This window comes from Aspergillus affinis, assembly GCF_023601865.1.
Source record: "Aspergillus affinis strain CMG 70 chromosome Unknown NODE_10_length_487445_cov_86_957759, whole genome shotgun sequence".
Taxonomy (NCBI): Eukaryota; Fungi; Ascomycota; class Eurotiomycetes; order Eurotiales; family Aspergillaceae; genus Aspergillus; species Aspergillus affinis.
This window is the reverse complement of record NW_026515791.1, coordinates 1-22784: the sequence shown is the minus strand read 5'-3', so window position 1 is coordinate 22784 and position 22784 is coordinate 1. Positions and strand designations below refer to the sequence as shown.

At 46.6% G+C, this 22784-nt stretch overlaps 6 protein-coding genes across 6 annotated transcripts; 2 read left to right on the top strand and 4 right to left on the bottom strand.

The window, feature by feature from the left end:
* Positions 1–976: 976 nt before the first annotated feature.
* On the bottom strand, positions 977–1487 carry KD926_000400 (extracellular guanyl-specific ribonuclease RntA; the record flags this gene model as incomplete). Its single annotated transcript, XM_053096299.1, has 2 exons — positions 977–1363; positions 1473–1487. The coding sequence occupies 2 exons, from the start codon at positions 1485–1487 to the stop codon at positions 977–979; spliced, it is 402 nt and encodes a 133-aa protein (XP_052959470.1).
* Positions 1488–3321: 1834 nt separating this feature from the next.
* Positions 3322–7219, bottom strand: KD926_000399 (amino acid permease; the record flags this gene model as incomplete). The annotated part of the gene is made up of 12 exons (XM_053096298.1): positions 3322–3719; positions 3770–4141; positions 4190–4284; positions 4331–4510; positions 4558–4715; positions 4764–4890; positions 4937–5048; positions 5102–5220; positions 5655–5767; positions 6062–6470; positions 6575–6866; positions 6949–7219. The coding sequence occupies 12 exons, from the start codon at positions 7217–7219 to the stop codon at positions 3322–3324; spliced, it is 2646 nt and encodes an 881-aa protein (XP_052959469.1).
* A 2200-nt stretch (positions 7220–9419) lies between these two features.
* On the bottom strand, positions 9420–9770 carry KD926_000398 (glutathione S-transferase family protein; the record flags this gene model as incomplete). Its single annotated transcript, XM_053096297.1, has 1 exon — positions 9420–9770. The coding sequence occupies one exon, from the start codon at positions 9768–9770 to the stop codon at positions 9420–9422; it is 351 nt and encodes a 116-aa protein (XP_052959468.1).
* Positions 9771–10561: 791 nt separating this feature from the next.
* On the top strand, positions 10562–11590 carry KD926_000397 (NmrA/HSCARG family protein; the record flags this gene model as incomplete). Its single annotated transcript, XM_053096295.1, has 3 exons — positions 10562–10726; positions 10792–11203; positions 11265–11590. 3 exons carry the CDS (start codon positions 10562–10564, stop codon positions 11588–11590), a joined length of 903 nt encoding a protein of 300 aa, XP_052959467.1.
* Positions 11591–13004: 1414 nt separating this feature from the next.
* On the top strand, positions 13005–13919 carry KD926_000396 (NAD(P)-binding protein; the record flags this gene model as incomplete). Its single annotated transcript, XM_053096294.1, has 1 exon — positions 13005–13919. One exon carries the CDS (start codon positions 13005–13007, stop codon positions 13917–13919), a length of 915 nt encoding a protein of 304 aa, XP_052959466.1.
* A 6009-nt stretch (positions 13920–19928) lies between these two features.
* On the bottom strand, positions 19929–20642 carry KD926_000395 (uncharacterized protein; the record flags this gene model as incomplete). The annotated part of the gene is made up of 4 exons (XM_053096293.1): positions 19929–20108; positions 20165–20307; positions 20363–20515; positions 20567–20642. The coding sequence occupies 4 exons, from the start codon at positions 20640–20642 to the stop codon at positions 19929–19931; spliced, it is 552 nt and encodes a 183-aa protein (XP_052959465.1).
* Between the last annotated feature and the right edge of the window lie 2142 nt (positions 20643–22784).

Sequence of the window (22784 nt, the reverse complement as noted above, 5' to 3'; positions counted from 1 at the left end):
CATCGTAGAGCTTTTATTCTGATGTCGAATACTATGTGTCGGATATAAGTGTAATTCCGGGGCGGGCGGATGATGCTGACATGGATTTAACGGACTCCGTCCGCTCGGAGATAACAAAGTTCACTTTTTTGTGGAATCGTGACATCTTATTTGGCTGAGCAATCATTTCGATTAGGAATATGAGCTGGAATATGTCAGATTTACGAACGCTGTCGCTGGGTTTAGTATTTTGATTTATTGGGGACACGTACTGGGTAAGCTGTACGGAGTAGGATGCTGATTTGCGACACGTCACGCAGCTGTATGGGGACCGAATATCTCAGAAATATTGACTTCTGGGTATTATATATGTTTAATGTCAGGTTATAAAAGTAAGAGACATAAATCTGATTATCCTGAGGTTGTTGGGCTTGCTGGGCTAACCTGACTCTAGCTGATTCTGGATATATATAGAGTGAGTATCTTAAGCTTTCAGGCTAAAGTAGCGTTGAACGATAGGCCTTGTAGCTTCTCTAACGAAAACGATATTGCTCCTTTAATTTATATTTGTTGGGTATTGGATTGAGATGCTTAGAAAATTTGTGTAATGGAGCACGAAGTAGAAATACAAATCGTTTCTTTAAGAGTTATGGAAGCACCTGGGATATCTGGTTTAGCTTACTCGGCCGAGAGATGTTTCATTGACCAGAAATGTGTTTTGTTTTGGTCTTCTCGGTTCATAATATAAATAAGTTCGACGATGAGCAGGTCGCTGCTAGATCGGCATCTCTGCTATGCTCACGACCTTGTATTGATCGCCCTACGCATGAGTATCTCCTACGACAGTGTCCCCGGAGTTCTACAAGTCGATAAAACTCTGAAGAAACCCGAATGACACAATCTAGAAGTCAAGAAACGAGAATTTTCATCATTGAATTTTCGATCTCTATTCCTAATTCCCTTATCATCCCAATCACCAATATATTCATTCACCCACTTAAGTACACTCAACAAAGTTGTTTCCGCTAGCACCAGTATGCGTGATGACACCAGCCAGCTGGTTCTGGGTGTTGAACACGACACGGTCAGCACCGGGCGAGCCACCACTGTAGATGCTACCGGAGCTCAGGATCGGCCATTCCTGGTACGTGCCAGAGACAGGGAAGTCGAAGCCCTCGTAGTTGTTGTACTTGTGGGGGTAGCTGTTGCTGCCGACGGTCTCGCCGTCAGAGTACAGCTCGTAGCCGGCGTTCTTGGCGGCGTTGACGGCGCTGGAGGAGTACGAGTTGCTACCGCAGGTGTAGCTGGCGCGGGCCTCAACCTCAGGCACGGGGTGAGGGGCAGCGAGGGCGCCGGTGAGGAGGAGGGTGGTGAGGGTGAGGACCTAAATGGGTCTCTTAGTATGGATTTAAAGGATTTTGGTGGTGAATTGTTGGCTTGAATTATGTGTTGAAGATTCAGATAGGAAGAAGGGAAGGGAGGGAGGTGCATACCTTAGTGAACATCATCTTGGCTAATTTAGACGACTTCCTGGGCTGTGCTATCGTAGACTCTAACGGTTGTTTTCCTTGAATTGCTGATGAAAAAGCATCTAGAAGCTGGCATCAACCCGGCCTTTATATAGCCATCTCAGCCTCAGCCCACGTCTCACACAGCATCGCTCTATTTCCAACCCGGCCGGGTCACACAGCATGCAAGATTACCATAGCTGAGGTTACATCGGAACTCCCCGTGAAGACCAGCGATAAGCAGATTGGACAGAGTCAACCATCAGAAGACATGCAGGTCCCAGCAGAAATGCCGATCGCTGGTGGAGAGGGGGCGACCAAGATGGCAGATGCAGAATGAATGCAGATCGCGTTGGACGCAACGGGCCCCTTATTCGATAACGGCGGCGGCGGGTTGACGGATTATCAGGCCGCCAGGAACAACCTCCTCCAATCAGCGACCGGGCTGCCAGGCACGGTGCTTGTCGGATGCATCTCGATGGTTTGGAATTGCGGGGAGACAGACATAGCGCTACTTTATTGTCTGTCTTTGCCGACCTGCCTTACATGTTTAGTAGAATAAGTAAGGAGGCGAGGACATAGAGAAAGTGGATAGATTCGAAATCCATCCGAGACGCAGAACCAACCGAGTGAGTGTAATTGAACATGTTTTCGCAGTCGCTTTTTCAACTGGCATTCAGGGCATCCCGTAGGTGTTCTCCGACCGCCAATGATATGCGCAATCTGATTATCTGAATCCACCCCACCCTCGGCCTCTCCCCCGTCGGAATCCGCACGCGGCCCGGTCCTCACCCTCCACCGTACAGCTCATACATTGCTCCGTAGTCAATGAAAACTGTCGGATTGTCGCCATCTGCTCCGCCTCTTTCATTTATTTCTCGAGGTGATAATGCATCGAAGGCCTCCTGTGCATATATTTAGCCAGCCAGACAGCCTGAATGCCTCGTGAGAACGCCATCGCACTGCTATGATACCGTCTCTGCCGTCTTTCTCGCGCTTTCCCTCCACTCGGGAACGCGCGGTATGTCAAGTTAATATATGATATTGGTTTGAATGGTGTTTAAAATTCTGAAGGCGACGTTACTGGATGGGTTTGTTAGTCGCATTGCCTAGGAAAGACATGATGCACATGGAAGGGTGGTGTGTATTTCCGCTTGTCGTTGTCAAGAATCTTCTCGAGTTCGAAGCCGCAAAGGGAATATGAAAGAGGCAAAATTCTTTCTACGTGATGGAGGATCAATAACGCAAGTGAAGTCGTTACTCTCCCTGGCTGACGATATTCTTTTGCATTGAGGAATGTTTTCGAGGGAAAGGACAGATCGCTGTAGGTACCGTTGAGATCGACGATCGTTTTGTCGATCGCGATCGCATAGAAACGAGAATTCCTCCGAGAAAGTTTAGGACAAGAACTGCAGCGAAAATGTCATCATGGAAGTATACCCAAACGCTTGACCCGAACAACGCACCTGGAAGACAAACCCTTTATACAAGGTGAGGACCTCTGCATGACGCTATATAAACGATAGAGATTGTAGAAGTAGTCGTAATGATAGTAGAGGTTATGGATGGCGTAAGATAGTAGTGCATTTCTTTGAACTATGTTATAGGCATCGAGTCCTCTTCAGGGCTTGACGGGTCAGGTGCTTCTGGCTTTTTCTGCCTTAATCAATGGTCGAGCCTTAATGCCTTTAAGGCCACAATCTACAGCACTTGACTCCATAGGCTTAGTTTGTTTATGTCTGTAGCATCTTCCCTATCGTCCTATGTATCCATCAGACGGCTCTTCATCAAATTCATCGCAGCGAGATTCTATATCTATCAATCTATCAACAGCTTATCCCACAACGACATCCTTGAACCTTGACCTCCACGTTCTGGCCTTTCCAAACTCTCCTTCGTCCACCAGCTCCCTTCTTCCAGTCCAAATGTCCATCTCCTCCAACTTGACTATCTTTGTCTTGTTCCAGAACTTGTAGACCACGGCGAATAGAACGAATACGGGAAGCAAGATATAATTGACGACAAAATCATCCGCGCTGAAAGGGTTCAAAAATGCCGTATATCCCTGAAAGAAAACCAAAAAGATGTTGCCCGCCAGCGCAAGGTACGTGCCATAAGGATAGAACGCCGCGCGGAAGGGCAGCCGAGCGGGATCATCTCCTTGCACCGCCATCGCCTTGCGGAATCGGATATGCGCCAGGCATATGACAGACCAGACGATGAAGGTTGATACTTGATGCGATTAGTCATGCGAGAAATATAGACCCAAAAGAAGAACTTACCACCCGATAGGGTAATCAAGGCCGTGAAGACCTTGCTGGCGCCCGACGATAGAGTGAGAAACACGATGCAGGTGAAGATGTTGGTGAAGATTAATGCTACCCAGGGTACACCAGCAGCATTAGTGCGACCGATGAATCGCGGAGCTTTGCCATTGCGCGCCATGAAGACCATAGTTCGCGACGCGGCATATAAGGAGCCGATTCCGGCAGAAATGACACTGACAACGATCAGGGCATTGATCAGGTGAGCCGCGGGGAGAATGCCGGCATCTTTGAGCGCAATGGTTAAGGGTGAGCTGGCTGCGTCTGAGCTCGAGCCTAACAATCGCTCGTCGCTGTATGGGAGGAGGATTCCGATAAAGAACATAGTGCCTATATCGTTTCAGTATCTGGTCGCCTGGTGGTATCTTGGCTACGCACCGATATAGAAAATCAGAATCCGCCAAAAGACCTGTTTAATAGCGGTGGGAACAGCCTTCTGTGGGTTTGACGACTCTCCGGCAGTGACTCCGACCCTGTTCTGGTCAGAAAAATCCAATCGATTGTGGGACAAAAGCTCACATTTCCGTCCCCGCATACAGTGTTCCTGCAACGACAAAGGTCTTCGCAACGCCGTTGATGGAATCTGCGAATGCCCCAGGATCACGCCAGTATTTGAATCCAATAGGTCCAGGGCCCACACCTCCCGTGCTGATGCAAATGGCAAGGATGAAGAAAGCAATAAGCGCCAAAACTTTGATTCTGTCGGGGTCAGTATTGATGATGACGGCGGATAAAGTGGCACTCACAGTGACAACCAAAATTCCATTTCGCCGTATGCCAGAACACCCAGGTTTGACAGACCGAGAAACAAGAACCAGAAGATGAGAATCCAGCCCCATTGCGGAACTGCATCGGTCCAAAACCCGATTACCAGAGAGATGGCATTATACTCATTTGCAAGGATCTGCAAAGTCAGTATAGCTCGAGAATGGGCGTCGTATCCCTAACATACCGTCACCCATAAATACCAATACGCCCATCCCAAGGCGAAAGCAAGCGAGTCATCTACAAAGCGTTGCGCATATTCGGTGAAGGAACCCGACACGGGAATGGCGGTGGCCATTTCTCCCAACGATTGCCTGTTCGGTCAGCCGAGAGTATCATCGCCCAGGTCGGGCCGCTTACATGACAAAAAACACAATGATGCCGACCAAGGCAAAGCTGATCAAGCATCCTGCCGGGCCACCTTTGTTGAGCGCATTTCCGGAACCGACCAGCAATCCCGGTCCGATAATCCCTGCGTCGGTTAGCGACCGATCGGAAGGGATATTTTTTTTTCAGGTGGCTCACCCCCAATTGCGATCATTTGCAGGTGTCGCGACTGCAGTTTCCTCTTCAGCGGCTCCTCCGAACCATCATTCGAAACCCCCGATCCCCGGGTCGTATTCTCCTCGTCCGCCGTGAAGCGACTTTGGAATGTGAGTCCATTTTTGAGTCGGGTCGACATTGCATGGGGAAGTATAAAATGGAAGAGCGACCAAAAAGAGGAAATGAACAGGAACAGAATTTTGGGATACCCGGTTGCAGGGCATTCTAGTTTTCACGCATCGTTCACGATGGCGCAAGAACGGGTGGGATGAGATTCTCCAGATTAGCACGCTCGGCCCGCGTTCATTTGCTGGGGATGTCGTGATAAGGGCTGGAGGTGGCGGCATATTGGCCGGATCGCCGCTTTCTCCCCCGTTTCTACTGCTGGCACGGGGACTTTGGGGGTGTTGATTGGTTGTACGGATGCAGATTTTGATGGTTGCAGTTTATTTTGCCATCTTATCGTGGTTTCTCATGCCGTTATGTAACTAGTTACCATTTCTAGCATATTTGTCGATACTCTAATTGCAGCTACTTAGTCTCTTTTGATTTAGATTCATAGGCTATTTTGGTGATATCCTCATTCCATTCCTTCACAAAAAAGAAGGATATGTGTGCCCTGAGTTCTTGTTGCATTTTACCACTGCACTAAAAAGGATTAACCCCCTTTAGCGAAGAGCTATTCTAGTGCATATTCCCGCGGTGACAGTATATACTCCACCCGAATGCCCTCAGACTGTCAGGCACTCTCCAAAAGTCCTACCTATCCCAAATTCCCCATCCTAAAAATCCCCACAACCTCTCGACAGCCCTTCAGATAGAATAAATAAGCTTCTTCCCTCTTACACATCCCCTTCTCAACTCCTGCAACCCCTCCAAAGCACCCCGTAGCCCACCACCCCTAACATCCACCTCATGCGGTCTCACAAGACCCCTACTCACCAACTCCTCAGCAACCTTCCCCCACCGCTTCCCAAACGCCTCTTCCTCCGCATCTGCCTCGAAAACCAGTCCCTCGGGGAACTCGAACCGCTCACCCAGCATCGCATACCCCAACGCAGAGGTGGCTTTTGCGCTTTCCTCGGGCCGCAGCTCCTTGAAGGGGGCCGATAGGGGCCATCTGACGGAATGGTAGTGGCCGCCGGTCGCACGGAGAACCTTGCTGCAGTACGTGCCGGTGAAGTCGTCGCCTATGCAATCGAGGATGTAACGAATGGGAGTGGTGGCGGATTTGGCGATAATGCTCGATAGAATTTCCGGGTTGTTGTAGTCGTAGATGTAGTCTGCTCCGCGGGAGGCGACGACGGCGTTGTTGGCGGGTGAGCAGGTGGCGTGCACAGTGTAGCCAGACCTAATGATGGGGCTAACTCAATATGTTTGTAGATTGAGGGGAAACATAAGTGGGGATGGAAAGGGAAATGGGGAAAGAAGGTGCTATGTCCTCGTAGAACGTACAACTTGGCTATCTGGATCGCAATCGTCCCTGTCGCCGAACTAGCGCCGTAGATCAATATCGAAGGGCCCGGGCTAGGCGCCTCAGTAGGATCTGAGCTCGGGTTTGCAGTCGAGCTGATCGACGGCCAGGTCAAGTCCATGTTCTTATAGAGAGCCTGGCCAACAGTCACGAGCCCAACAGCCAAGGATGCCGCCTCCTCGAAGCTTAGATGGGTTGGCTTGTGGAAGGTAGTGTGTTCCTTGCAGGTGACTATGTCGGAGAAGGCGCCGTCTTCGGGCTCGACTCTATTACCTACATTGTTCATCAATCAACCGTATTCGGGGTAGGTAGATATCCCTGCAGTGAGACTCCTGAAAGGGTCAATTGGCCCTACCTCCATGACAAACGCCGTACACCTCATCCCCGGGTTTGAACCGCGTGACGGACTTTCCGACCTCCAAGACGACCCCGGACCAGTCACAGCCGACGATCGTCCCGGGGCCTCCGACGCCATCTATATGGTTGTTATCAGTGGCATTCAGAGCAAAGGCCCTCGTCTTGGCGATGATGTATTCATCGCGGAGTCGGGGGTAGGTGACCTCGGAGCGAAGTTCGGCGTCACCGGGACCGACAATTTGCATGGCGGTGCGAGTTCGAGGTGACATTTTGAAGGAGCTGGGTGGGTGTAAAGTTGATTTGATTTTGGGGGAACGATCGTCCTACTGTTGGGGTGCAATATCACAAAATTTTACTGAAGCTGAGGTGAATTGGGGCTCGGGCACAAGGATAAATTATGACAAGGTATGACACGGCCATAATGGCATACTTATATGACAGGATCAAGATTAAACTGCAATATATATTCTTTGAAAAATCCCCTTTCTTCCCCTGCGATCTCGTTTTCTATTGGTGATTCGTAATACTGTTGGTTGCTTTATAATGTTAGCGTAGGGATTACATGATCGCTCAGAGCGACAGCCGAATTAGTATAAAATGATATTCAGTTAAAGCAATGAAATGAAACGTTTCCGCTCCGTCAACTGCCCTAAATATTTTTTTGTTCCCACTTTACCCATGGCTCTCTTCTTTCATGCCATCATTCACAACCAACCCCCGAACCTATCGACTGATGCTACGGAGATACGCCATTGATTTCGGTGATAGCTCGGGTGAAAGTGGATTCCTCCTTGACCAGTAATAGCAGCCGCCTCCATAGAATGGCGTTCTTGCGCAATATCTACATCTAAATTCAACAGTTAATGTGCAGCATACCCCTCTCTTCTAACCCCATTGCAGTACGGAGCGCATGTACTGTGCAGGGTTCCAACTCTGTCCGAGATTGACCCACTCGCACTTTCTCTCGGGATCTTGGAGAACCTAGTAACTATTCCGTAACGCAATGTCGGTCACCAATAGCATCTGAGTTGACCTGCATTGCTAGCGTATCCGCTTTTAGTGCTGACGTCTATGAAAAACGGTTTGGTTATTGGATGATCCATTCCCCGGGGTATGGCTATTTGTGGAAGGGTAGGTAGGATCGGGTTCTGGATTTCCGTGATGGCAGGGTAGGTTTGACTTATCGGTGTGATAGATATATCGAGCTGCAGGTTACTTGCCATTTCTAGTGCTAGTTGGGAAGGCTTTTCTCGGAGATCTCCTAGTGTCTACATACCGAGGGAAAGCGTGGGCCCATGGTCATGGATATTTGGCGGTTAGCGTTTCGAGAATTTGAGCCAATGACCGGATTTGTTTTGACTCTTCGGCGACAAAGCTATATTCTGGGCTTTATTTTTGGGTATTTAATTTTGGTATCATTGGATATCTCGTAGACAAGTTATCCACAATAAAGCTAGGTAGCAGATAATTTTGACTAAAGATGTTGATGAAATGCAACATGGGTGGTATTCATCTAGAGGAGGATCCTTGTACGTCTGACCCCTGTAGGTCCTATCTACCGGAGGCCTCCGCTAAGATAATGGGAAGTCCCGTGGAGGTGCTTGAGCAACCTTTCAACAAAAGAATTTAAGACCCCTCCCCAAAACGAAATCTCTTTCTAATTCGCTGAACATGAGACCTGAACATGGAACCTGCCGACTTGGGGTGGCTTTAGGATAGAGACTGAGAGTATTAACAAAGTTTCCGGCATGAATTCACTGTTTATTATTACAGTACCTTATAGTACACATATTCCCTTATGTGGTTTTATATGAGGCGTTCCATATAGTATAAGCAAAGAAAAAGGGGTCTCAGGGCGGAGATAAAATCAAATTTCATAGCTGTTCTACTGAACATTTCTCGTTGTATTGTTATACAATTTTATGATATTGGATAACTATTCAAAGCTTTCGGGCTTGACAGTGTCCGGAGTTTGTTATTCTGAGGGGGATTGAGAAGGTAAGATGCTTGCATACCTCAACAACAAATAAGAGAGGTGGTGCTCATTAGCTTGTAACTGTTTCTTCTAACATATTTCGAACAGAACAATAATATAAAATTATAACCTTCCCAAAGAACCCGACTCCCAGCTGAAGGTGCTTGTATACAATGCGGTCTTTACTTCATCTGCCTCTCCCGAATCATGCGCTCCTGAATATCGACGAGCTCCTTCACGACAGGTCTTTCATTCATTCGAGCAAGCCACGCACTTACGTTCGGAAACTCCATCTCGTCGAACCCATAATCGCCCAACATATTCTTCACGGCATTCTGCCACGGTATAAACGCTAGGTCCGCGTAGGAAATTTTCTCACCCACAAGCCACTCCCGGTGCTCCAACCACTTGTTGAGCACCCCGGATACGCGACGCATCTCTTCGACATAGCGCTGCACCGCGGAGTCAACCTTCTCCGGGTGGTATCACGTGAACTAGGCCGCCTGGCCGTAGTATGGCCCCTGGCCAGTTGTCTGAAAGTACAGCCATTGACGAGCGTGATGCGCTTCTTCGGAGTCTACACGGAAGCCGAGTCGGTGGTCCTGATCATAGTTCTCGATCAGGTATTCGATTATGGCGCCAGACTCCCAAAGTGTGATACCGGTGTTTGGGTCGAAGATGGCGGGAAGCCGGCCGTTAGGGTTGATGGCTTCGTATTGGGGGGTTTTGAGCTTGCTGAAGTCGATGCGCTCCGGATCATATGGAATGTTGAGTTCTCCGAGGACGACACAGACTTTGAATGGGTTGGGGCCAAATGAGCCTCCGTATACTTTGATTGGCTTCATGATGCAGGAGATTCTGATGGTTTGTTATCGATAAATCCGACAAAGACAAGGTGCTGGATGGTCTCATTTTCGAGGAATGAAGGGCTATAATTAAGGAGAAAGCTTGTAGGTGATGATGATGAATATTTTATGCCTCGGGTTTGAGATTAGGGCCGAGAGAGCGGGTAGAGGAGTAGAGCGTCGAGCGGCTTTGTCAGAACTCGGGGTTTTAGAAAGCTTTCACCGACGCGCGTGAGATGTCCCAGACACTCGTGTGGCGATCCAGAAGGATGAACTGTACACTCTAGTCCTAGGTACTGCAACCAGCTGTGGGGCTTGAGCCACATTCCTCGGTGGTGATAGGCACATACCGCTGTGGAGCCGCCATTGATGCATCAATTGTGCAATCAGATTAAGTTATTCCCTGTCGCTCATTCGCGCAACGAAACTCCGAGGCTTTGAAATACTAGGTAAACTTCTGAGTAAATCTCCCGAGATCTAGTTAACTAATCAGCAACATCCCTGAACAGCCATCTTCCATCGGAAACCTTCGCGGGGATCCTCGATGACAACGCGACTGACCCACCCCCAGAATACACGTCATGAGATCACTAACTCGCGCTCGCGCTTGCGCATATTAAGACCGAGTTTGTCATCTCGATTAGAATCAACCACTACTGAGATTGTTTGCAAACGGCGCCGGTCGCATCAAGATATAAGAAGTTTCAGGGGACTGCACTCGACTACCATTGAACTCGTCACTTCTACACTCGCAATCCTCGTGCAACAGTGTCTTCACAAACATTTGAAACATGTCTAAAATTCTTACCGTCTTCGGAGCCACCGGAAATCAGGGTGACTCGGTCATCAAGGCCATCCTGGCCGATTCGGTTCTCTCCAAAGAGTTCAAAATCCGAGGTATTACCCACGATCCCAGCAAGTCGTCCTCGCAGAAGCTGGCGGCCGCTGGAGTCGATGTTTTTCGGTAACAAATCCAGCACCAACCATTAACCGAAGGAGAACTAACACATAGTCATTTTAGGCCGATATATCAACTGTCGAGGGAGCTCTCCCCGCTGTGTCTGGCGCCCACACTGTCTTCCTGGTGACAAACTTCTGGGAATCCATGAAGAAGGAGGTAGAGCTATCTCAGGGCAAGGCAGTAACGGAGGCATATAAGCAAGCAGGGGTGAAGCACCTCATCTTTTCCTCGTTGCGGAATGTGACCGAGATCAGCAACGGCCGTCTGCCGAACGTGACGCACTTCGATGGCAAGGCCGAGATTGAGGATTATATCCGCGCCAGTGGCATCTCGTCCACCTTTGTCCTGCCCGGGCTGTTCATGTCCAACTTCTTTGATTTTTTCAACAAGCAGGGTGACACTTATACGCTTGCGTGGCCGGTCAACTTGGAGAAAGCCCGCGCTCCGCTCTTTGATGCGGCACAGGATACTGGTATGTCCTTCTTTTCTGTGTCATCGGCTTTAAAACTATACTAATCATTTAAACAATATAGGCAAGTTCGTGAAAGCTGCTTTAGCTAATTGGCCGTCGACCGCCGGACAACGTATCCTCGCCGCCACCGACTATTACACGCCGAAGAGAATCGTGGACGAGTTCCAAAAGGTCACCGGCTACAAGGCGCAGGCGGTGCAGATCCCGCCGGAGACATTCAAGTCTTTCCTTCCTGAACCCGTGGCGCAGGACATGCTGGAAAATATCCAGTTGCTGGAAGACCCGGAATACTTTGCGGGCGAGCCTTTGGAACCGTCACTAAAATTGCTGGACCAAAAACCCACGCTATGGGAGGAGTTTGTGATACAGAACAAGGAGAAGTTCTAAACAGGCACATCTGATGAAATATGATATCAGCATAAATTGAAAAACGGACTTTAATATGTTGAATCATGTAGACAGTCAGTAACACACGCGTCGCATGGGCGTCCAGACCCCATTTAAAACCGTAGACACATCGAGGGAACTACGTGATTATAGTTAACTATTGCGATTTTACATGCTACTTGTCTGATAATATCCTACCAATCGGGATGACTTTAATTGATGCATATGTCTTTTGCAATAACACCGTGATCAGCTGCAAACTACGCATTTAGATCCCGAATTTGAGCATTCGACACCAAAGTCAAAGGGCCTGCCTACATAGCTAGTCATTCCAATAGATGTAAAGGATTTCAATGAATTTATTAATCAATTAACTACAAATAACACGTCTGCCCCTTCCCCAGTTCCCCCGTTGACCGCAACTGATTCAGAAAATTCTTAGCTTTTTGCCCAACCTTCGCTCCGTATTCCGCAAATGGAGGTAGTGGACCCGACATATCCGCTGGTCGTACCTTGAGCCAAACGACAGGTGGCGTATCGTGACAGGCAGTCTGCAATGCTTTCATATCCTCATCGGTATATCCACCGCCAATTAGAACAGCTACCGGGGGGTTTTCTTGCTCTGTCGGACCGGTGCCACGCTGGAGGAGGCGGGGAAGGTCGCAAACCCCGGCTGCTGGAGATTAGATGGAGTGGGCCACTGTAGCAATAATTGGTTTTTAACAGGCTGAATAGAGTGCAATAATAATATGAGTTAGCCACGCTCAGAACTTACCCTTATAGTCTGGCTGCAATGCCGTAGCGACGGCCGAGCTTACTTCGGGGCTCTTGCCGCACACTACGATGGGTAAAGTGGGTTTGACAGCCGCAGCGGCCGAAAAGAGGCCACGAAAAAATTTTGACGGACAGATTGATATAGGCTAACTATAAGTGGGTATTTATGGGAAATTGCGAAGGGTGTGTGAAGAAGGGGTAATGAGATCTGATGTCAGGAATTAAGAATGGTCGGAATACGGAGTGGGGTAGTCCGGAGTGGTCGGGACGAGCAGCTTCGTGAATGGTTCATTGCGTTTCGTGCATTAACAATAATCAAAGTATTCATCCTGCAAAGCAAGATGAATAGTAAATTATGAATGCTGATCATTCTAAATTCTTGGTTTGTGTACAGGATTGATTAGCCATTCGGGCTTACTTCAACCCCGATAGGCCGAACAATTAGTAATCTACTTTAGAGAAACTGTCTTTTCACTTATTAGTCGCTACAATAGTAATGCCATAATGCAACGGTATTTAAGTCATGGCTCTCTGGAAACATTGTCTGTTATCTATGCGGTCTGGATTCTCTCATGCAGCACCTCGACTCCAAAAACAATAACCATCATTGCTGAAGCTAGTATCAACACAACAGCAGTTAATGGCGTCATCCTTCGTCGCCATTGCAGGCGCCACAGGTATTCTTGGTCAGCAGGTTGCAAAGAATTTGACACGCCGAGGGGTCCCAGTGAAAGCCCTTGTCCGTCCGCGGACAGACCACGCACGCACCCAGTCGCTTCATGATCGAAAAGTATCCATCGTGCCTGTCAATTTCTCCGACGTCGCTGCTCTCACTCGCGAGCTTAACGGGGCAACCTGCGTTGTTTCCACACTCCAAGGCCTACGTGATGTAATCTACAATGTGCAGACCAATCTGCTTGACGCCGCCGTCGCCGCCAAAGTCCCTCGGTTCATCCCATCAGACTTCTCTCTCGACTTCACTAAAACAACTCCGGGTTCAAACCGCAATCTGGATCTGCGACGGGAGTTCCATGCCCAACTCGAGCGCTCGGGCATTGTCTGGACCAGCATCCTAAATGGCGGATTCATGGATCTGCTGGGCGGTGACTCGCCGATGATCAATCACAAGAAGGGGAAGGTCGTCTACGTCGGCAAGGCGACGCAGTCGCTAGATCTAACCACTATCCAAGATACCGCGGCCTACACGGCTGCCGTGGCAGCGGATCCCAATCCCACTCCACGTTTCCTCCGCATCGCGGGTGATGTCGTCAGTGTTCAGGACATTGCCGCCGCCCTGGAGGCATTGGAGGGAAAGCAGTATCAGCCGTCGTGGATGGGGTCCGTGGGGTTCTTGGAGGTCATGATCCGAGTTCTCCGGGCGTTTGGCGGCGAAAACGACATCTTTCCGTCCTGGCAGAGGATGCAATACATGGCGAACATGTTTTCGGGGGTGGCCAAACTAGAGCCGCTGGATAACGATAGATACCCAGGTCTCCAGTGGACAAGGGTTGCTGATTATCTCCGGGAAGACAGAATGCGGAGATTATCGAAGTAGCTGGCGACTTCCCAGATGTATATACTGGCTGTGAAGCACCTCTGGCTCTGAGTAATTATGTTACATCAGTCAAATGACATAGCTAATTTGATACCAATATCAAACTTTAATCACATTCAATGCTATAGAAGTTTGTTTTCATTGTTATATAGAACGCTGTACGACGCCCACCTTCATAATTAGACTACATTTTGTAGAACCACATACATAACCGTTAACTGCTCCCCCAAGGCCAGCTAAGTGATTCAGTGTTCAAAATTGGGGCTCTATCAGGAGAATCGATGGGAATGAGCATTGTAGTGACAAAAGCTGGGTTCACGCCATTCTGGAGTTACTCTATTACTCTATCTCGCCCTTTCAGCACACCGAGCCCTGGGGGCAACTCAAAATCTCCATCACTACGAGCCAAACAATAAATCCTATTCCACTCTGCGTATCCGTCGACGCTTTTTGTTGCGTGACATTGGCCTGTGTACTCAAATTGCTTCCATAACAGTATCTCTAGAAAACACAAATCCTAAAAGGGCATACGTCTTGCATCCCCAGATTCTAGTTCGTAGCGCCACCTCTAAGCGCACAGATAGATTCACCACATACTAGATGTTATTTTTGGGGCCTATGTCAATCAGGGGGGCATTTCATCAAGCCAACGACATATTCTCCCGAACATTTCTCCCATTATTGTCCAACATACATCTGAAGAAAACCCAACGGGTGGGAACATATTCAGAATTTCCATGTACTTTGAGTGCCTGAAGAAACAGAAGTTAATTAACAAGTCCTAAGATAAACTAGCGGGAAAGCTTACTCTGAGCGACGAGCAATCACTTGCCTTTGTAACCAGCGTATCTTGCTCGACATTTCAGCTTCTCTTCGACTTAAATCCTCGAGCACGTCGGGGTCAGATCCTTTGTGACTAGATACTCGCCACGTAGGCTCCTTTTGCTGTCGCCGAATGATTTTTAGTGTGGATGGTGTGTATGTTCGACTGGGGCTTTTGCTTTCTAACTTCATGACGCCCCCTGACTTTGCCATAGAGCGCCTACCAAGTGATTGAATTGATACTAATAGATAGACCACCGATATCAAAAAATAATTTTATATATCAGTTGTCTCACGATTGGTATTGGGTTATATAGACACTGTAGTGACTTTACTCCGGTGTTAAATCGTTAAAGGAACCTAATATCCGGTACTCGCATTGCATAATCTCGGCTTATCGGAAAGCCGAGCTCCTGTCCAGCTTACTGAATACAACATACACGAGCCGGGGATTTTCGATGATTTGAAATACGGTCCGTGGCGGTAGGAGATCAGCTATCACGTTCCCATGAAATATATTTCTCTATCATTAGCAGCTTCGTCATCATTGCGCAGAATCGACATGGCGCCCATCGTATCACCAATGAATCCGGCAGAATTCCGTATATATAATCGCATGGCAGACAGGATGGATGGTTTGGTAAGAACAACACAGAGGGTTTTCTCTACACGTCACCACCCCGCTAATACCTTGGTGAAAAAAGCACGAGAACTTTCGAATGCAAAGGGGCTTGATGCAAATGGCTGCCATCAACTTCTCCCGGCCGACAAACATGTCTCTTCGATCGTATTTACAGCTCTGCCTTGGATTCTGTGAGCGACTCACAATACACCATACAATTGAAGAAGTTCGATTTATTCGTTCTAGCGCTTCCCATCTGGTAGCCCAACATGAGGCCATTCATAATGGTCTTGAGAGTCTATCAGCTTACTGTGACGCAATCTTGCAGGGAAGTAGGGGCTTCCAGTGGAATGAGATGAAGAGTATTTTAGTTAAATTCCATTCAATCTTGTGGGTGCATCTGGATGCCGAGGTACGGGAACTTGGTGCTGAGAAGATACAGAAGTATTGGTCGAGGGATGAGGTGTTGGACATGCCGATGTGAGATGTTATAGTAGGGAAGTATCTATAGGGTCGTGTTAGACCGACACCCCCATTTCCTATTCGGTTTAGCGTGGCCATGTGATATGGAAATTTGGCACTTTGAAGTGGGAAAACTCAGGGGGATGGAGGAGTTCGATCGGTCCGAGCTGTACGAGGCCTAAGCCATAAGGAAAATGCAAATGAATGGAGTAATACTCTATCTAAAACGTAGCCTAGAGTACAGAGATACTTGAGTGCTTAAGTGTTGAAGAGGATCGTGGCCTCTGCAAAATATGAGCCTCGGACGGATTACCGGTAACGTTGTTCCCGACCTCCGAGCTAATTATATCTCATCACAATTAGTATAATTGTTTGAACAGGACATTTATCATTCTTTTAATCGTACAAAAAACGCTGCATTTATTAACCAATCACAGGCCTCTATTCAGAATTCAAATTCTGTCAGTTCTTGTCCTCTAACCACTGCGCTATCTTGCTACGGCCAGCTCGCTGACTGTATCGTGGTAGCTTAACTTCTTCTTCCTCGCTGGTTTCCCCGTTCTCTTCACTGGTTGGTACCTCATTCTCGTTATCGCTGTTTCTATCGTCTTTACTAACTTTAATCGTTTCAGTAGAGTTTCCTCTACCTCTAAGGCCCTATCTTCCGCGTCTTCTACGTCCTTGTCTTCCCTGATTATTCCGTTTTCGGCGTCTGACTGGTTGTTCTTGAGATAATTCGTATTCAAACGCAAATAGTTCTCGCAGTATAGATAAATCCTAAGTAGCTGTATTCTGTATTATTTTTATCTCTGCCTCTGTTTCTGTTGCTCGGTTTCCTAATCTGGCCGAACGCCCACGACGACGCTCTACAACTCGCGGCTCAAGAACTAGCGATCTTAGGTCAATAGGTGGGAGATGCTCATCCGTATAAAGACGCCACTGGCAGTCAAACTCAGCAATCCTTATAGGCTTTTTCCTATCGTAGTAACGCTTGATGATATGGATACACGGTAGACCCATAGTCTTCAACGTCACACCTGTGCATTCCTCAATTGGTTGCTTACCCGGCCCCCTACTGGAAGATAGCGAATCATTATCGTGTATACTCTATTCAGTGCTTTTGAAGAGACCTTATTCAACATCTGCAAGAAGATAGGTATCCGTAGATAATAGGGGCGTTTCTGATAACCATCTTGAATAGAACTCTACACCTTGCGATAGCGATCAGTAATAGTAAGAGCGATAGATTGTGCAGTGCCTAAAATGTCCTTCTTTAGTACCCAGTGAGCGTTTTCATTCCGTGAAGTTACTTCCTGTCCAAAATGACAGAATTCATTTGTGTAAAATTTAATGAATCGTTTGTCGTATTCTCTTCAAGCTAGTTCTCATCTAAATAAGTATAAATTAGCTGCCAAATATCGCCACTATACTCTGCTTTGAGATTAGCAGTTGTGACAATGATCTCTTCCTCTGAAATGGAGTTAACAATCTGCATAAAAAAGCCAAAAAAAAAAGACTTCTATTTGTTCTCTACCTTGTTGCCGAACTCTTTATTATTTAGGGCACGGCAACTTACACCTTTATATTCAATCTGGATAACTCCCTTTCGAAGAATTGGGTGACATTTAGTCATGAAGACTTTCTGGATATGCTAAATACAGAGATTATGACCTGTGAAGTTGAATTCCTTCTCAATCGCGTTTTATAGGCCTTTTTTTATGTCAGTAACGATTACTAGAGAATAGTTACAGTCATAATGCAATAGCGTATCAGATACGTATCCTCAGTCTTGTTATGCATAAAGCCAAATGCTGCGTAGAAAGTATCCCTTGTTGCTGTCATCCCAACTATATCCAGCAAAGGCATCTAGTATCGATTCGTTTTGTAGTTTGAATTCATAAAAAGGACTCTATAATTCATACGTAGCAGTTCAATGCAGCTTTTATGAATAATAAATACAATTTCAACAATATCATCTTTATCTTTCTGGTAGTTGAAAATTCAATCCCTGCTTGCTGGAAGAGCAAGTAGTAAGCACTGAATTGGCGTCTTACTTTCTAAAAATTCCTGTCGTACCCGGTGGTAGAGATTATGGATATCTCTGTCGATAATGCTAGTAGTACCAATTTGCTGCAGAGAAGCAATAATATGACGTGTTGGAAGACTAATTTAAAGTTAAGCTTTAATCTGTACAGAATTCTCAGCTACTTCCTGGCGGCGAATAGTGACATGAATCGTAGCAGGGGATAGATTATGATTATAACGGTATTCTGTTGACCGTCTCTCTAGGCGTAATTGCTAGTAATGTACCCGTGGGAATATCGAATGATGAAGGTCTGATTCTTTCAATCTAGCTGCAAAATGGTAGTTTAAATACATAAAGAATAATATGCAATCTAGCCTAAAAAGGCAGCTAGAAGAGACATAACTTTTGAATTATGGAAATAACAGAAAAATCTGCATAATCCTTGGGGATCGGTAGTTACCAATACCGATGTCCGGAATAGGAAGGTCTCCTATATGACTAGCGGTCACATACGGTTGACATATTCTTTAATTTAACACGTCAAAGATCATTATCATGAAGCCTTGTAATGATCTTAAATGGTCAGTTAGTTGCGTTTTCGCTGGCCTTCTTCAAGACGACATCATATCGATTTCCTCAGTCACATTTAATCCATACATTCTTTATATGGGAGCCAGATTTGACCTTTTTAACACGCTTTTTATTGACTGCATAGCTAGAATTACGTCCATGAGCGTTGAGGATTTCAATGACTTCATCATATGAATCGAATTGTTGAATTTGTAGTCAGGAGGAAAGAGGGATACGATCATGAAGTTGCTCATTCAATTTCTCTTTTTCGAATTGTTCATTCCACTGCTCGTTGGAAGGATCGTCGCTCCCATAGCCTTGAAGATAGCCATTTCATGAAGCTATTATTACTGTATACAGCAATGTGCTGCAGTAATAATGACGGTGACGGCGATAGCAACATACAATATTCAGCATACGCACTTAGTGGCGAATATACAGCTTACCCTATGATAAGAGCCCTATAATACAGCCAAAAAAGGAAATTCACGTGGGGGTGTCGGTCTAACACGACCCTTTAAATATATTTTAAATTTTGCTTGCGTTGTGCGTCTTCTGGAATGGCGTTCACGGTAGAATTGTGAAATGCGCCCGCCTGAGGTATAAATGGTAGAGTATAAGCATGCCATTCGGCATAAGAGCTTCTCGAAATGACCCGTATTCTTTCAATGTCTGGACAACGAGCCTCAACACTTGGGGCAATGCTAAGGCGTTCTATAATTCCTAGTTTCATCTTCCTTCCTCTCGCATGGATATAGTATGAAATTCCAATCCAGATTGTTGTTGGCAATCTACTGATCGCGATTTACAGATTTTAGTAGAACGTTGATCGTATAAGCCCAGTCTCCATTTACAACATATTAGTCAGGATTATGGCATAAACTCAGTTAGTTTGTAGCCAGAGTCCAGAGAAAGAAGGTACACTGTTGATGCCGATCTGTCATTGGGTCTCAGGAAAGCCGAACCACAGCTCCATTGTTTCCCTTCACTCCCGCCTCATATCCTACCCTACAGATTCTCATCTACGATTCTCTACTGCTGAGCGTCTACCAAGTATGGGAGCTAGCCTACTTCTTGCGGAGCCCTATTTGACAAATGCGGGTGTGAGACTTCTTTGCAACTCGGAAAGGATGATATATATCACACAATCTCTTTCGATTGATGCAACAGCAAATCTGTTGCACGGAAATACAGGAGCAAATGTCATAACCCCTGAACACCCCAAACAAAATATCGAGCTTGTACGCAAACTCAATGAAACAGGGTAGTCGTCTTTATCCAGTTCGTAGACAATGACCTATACCAATGAATTCAATTAAACGTAGTTCTTCAACCTTTCTGAGATTCTTTAGTTATTGTTATTTACAGATTACAGTCTTCTGGGGATATGGGAAAGGCTCTTTTTTCTATCTAGATTCTGTTTAGATATCGGAGTGGTCCCCGTTCTTTGAGTGAACGGGATGCTTATAATACAACACGATTACTGGCCGTTGGAAATACAAAAACGCTAAGGGCCGCAGGTACCGTGGATATGGGTTGCGCGGCCGGTGTAGTGTCCAGAGAAGATAGATTGGAATGTCACAACCCCATTCTCATCCGACTTCTGGATTCCTCGCAGGAATGTGGTGTCCAGATTCTCGTCACCACCATTACCATTGGTGCTGGCTTCAACGCCAGAGTAAACACCCTATTGATTTAGAATCTTCACTCTCCTTGGGGTTTCAAGGGCTGTAAACCACTCACCGTGGCGTTGCAATGCCAGATATCCATAAAGACTTGAGGTTCAGGCTCGCACGTATTGGATTCGATGATCTGGATATCTAACCACAAGGGAACACCTTGTTGGTCCTCGGCGATATTTTGACGCACGTATTCGCCAGAGACATCTTCTTTTCGTAAGCACACGCTATTTTTAAGAAGGAAAATATGCATCAAACCTACAGTAAGGACCCTCCGTTGTGTCTTCAGCTAAGACACAGGTGGGCTCGGTTTTGAAAAAGTAATCAGGGTTGTAGTATTGCGTTATTCCCTCAAAATCAGAGTAATGGGACTCATTCAGCGCAGACACGAACGAGCGCCCTTTAGGCGATGTGGCTAACGAGAGTAATTAATGTTAGCGAGTAATGCATCTTAATGTACAACAACATAGCCGTAGAAAGTCCGAGGCTGCGGCGAAGGTGTTGGACAGTCTTGTTACGACGTTCAACACTGCGAGTGACATGGCCACGGGTTTTGAGAGTGTCGGCGCAGTGTCCGAGACTTCGCTTTTCGACTGGGGTGCGCTTCATAAATGCGGCTCGCTCAGCAGCTTCGGCCTTCACGTCGTGCCCAGGTCCAGGGTGGGCAAAAGCTGAGCCGAAGATAGCCAAACCGGAAAGTACGATAGGTGTAATTCGGACCAAGATGAATATTAATTTGTGACACAAGTCACTCGAGAGGAGATGTGCTGAAGAAAAATGGATTGATAATAATGAGCCTCCATGACATATCCAGATCATTCCAACTTATTTATATGTTCTCCCTTGCCAGCATATTACGCAAGCCAGGTCCGTCCAGGCTTTATCACCGCGACATGTGTTTTCGGCCATAGGGTTTAATACGGTCTTCTTCACGCGCCCAATGATTGCGAATGTGATCAGTTCACAATTTCAGAGTCGGAAATGTTCGAATGTTAACACAAATCCGGCGACGTTGAGATCGCCTTGGCGAAGACCATAATCCAGACATGTACAGTCAAAGGCATTATCATATGGAGCATTGATACGCGGACTGCAAGGTCTCGGCATGGGTTCTGGTTTTAGCGTACAAGTGGCTGTGACTAACGCCGGCAAGTTGGGAGTTTCGCTCCGGAATGCGGGATGTGGAGTCCTTGGAACCAAAGCCTTTCGGGGCAATATCTGTAGCGGCCATCTCCGGGTCCCATACCAACTTGTCACCCTGAAAGCTCTAATATCTGGACTACTATATTAGCTAAATCATGATAATAGCTGACTCAGAGCCAAAAAAAAAAAAAAAAAAAAAAAGACCAATACCTCAAATTATTTTACCTTCAGCATACATGTATATACATACAAATACATATATAAAAAAGCATACGTGAGTTCAATTCCATTATACGTAAGCCCTAAAGACGACCTCGGGTAGTGGACCTGAATACCCGCCAAGAACAGGCTTTTGCAATGACTGGGTCACCTGCGGGTCCTGGTGAGGTCTAGTTCCAATCCAGTGGGACGAGGTCATTGAAAATCCTACCTTCATAGGTCGAATCCCATGCATCTGGGACTTCTTATCTGCGCTGCTGAATATCTTTTCCTTTCAGGGAAAAAACAGGCTCGGGAGAATAAGGGACCTACCGGAGAAATCTCGAGGCCGCCAACGTCTCAATTACTTGGAATAGCACCCACCCGCTCCTGGATGAGGCCATCGACAACGACGGCGCGCGATAGTTTTAATCATGGAAGTCTTCTATCCTGATCGGCGCTTGGGCGAAAACCAATCTACGGCCCTTTGCTTCCCAGTACTACAGTCTTCATTGTGACCCCATGGCTCTCTGCTACTAGATGTATTCAATCCCTCATTCTTCAGGTGTATATGTACATATATCATTTCAGCTACTGATGTCGCCCTTGAAAAAAGAGTAAAACAAAAGTAACACATACTCTGTCTTCCGTATTTGAACTTGAAGCCCTGAGAAGGTTAGAGAATACTTACGAAATCGGACTAGTTATTCGCTAAATTCCTGAAAGTACTACTCTCTAAGAATAGCAGGCCCAATCGGAGAAAGACTGAATATTTAGATCCTTAACAGACAGACCACCATTTTTGTATTGAGGACGCATACGATACCTTCGAGATAAAGTATCAGATCACTTCAATAAGAAATATGGCTGGCTGTGGAAAATAGAGATCGAATCAGAGACCCTGTGGACCCAAGTCGGTAAACCTATCTCCTACCCGCGACTCGAAATCATTACGTTTTTTTTTTATTATTATGTAAACACTGAAGCGTTCACCCTGAAGAACGAAATTGTTGTGCATTGATGGACCGACTGTCAGACAATTCGCCGTAAGTCCCGATGGATGTGTCTTCGCGCTTTTTCTGGAACCTAGACTCTAGCTCCTCTTTCTCCGCTACTTTGAACGACTATAACCGGTGTGTGGGACCGCACCAATCAAGTATAGTAGCCACCAAGAGCATGATGGCGAGGTATGTTTTTTACTTTTGCCTAAACCTCGCTCCCATTGTGACATTATAACGGTATCCTAAGAGTATAAGAATGTGGGCTGTCTCTCTAGGCGTAATTGCTAGTAATGTACACTTAGGAATATCGAATGATGAAGGTCTGATTCTTTCAATCTAGCT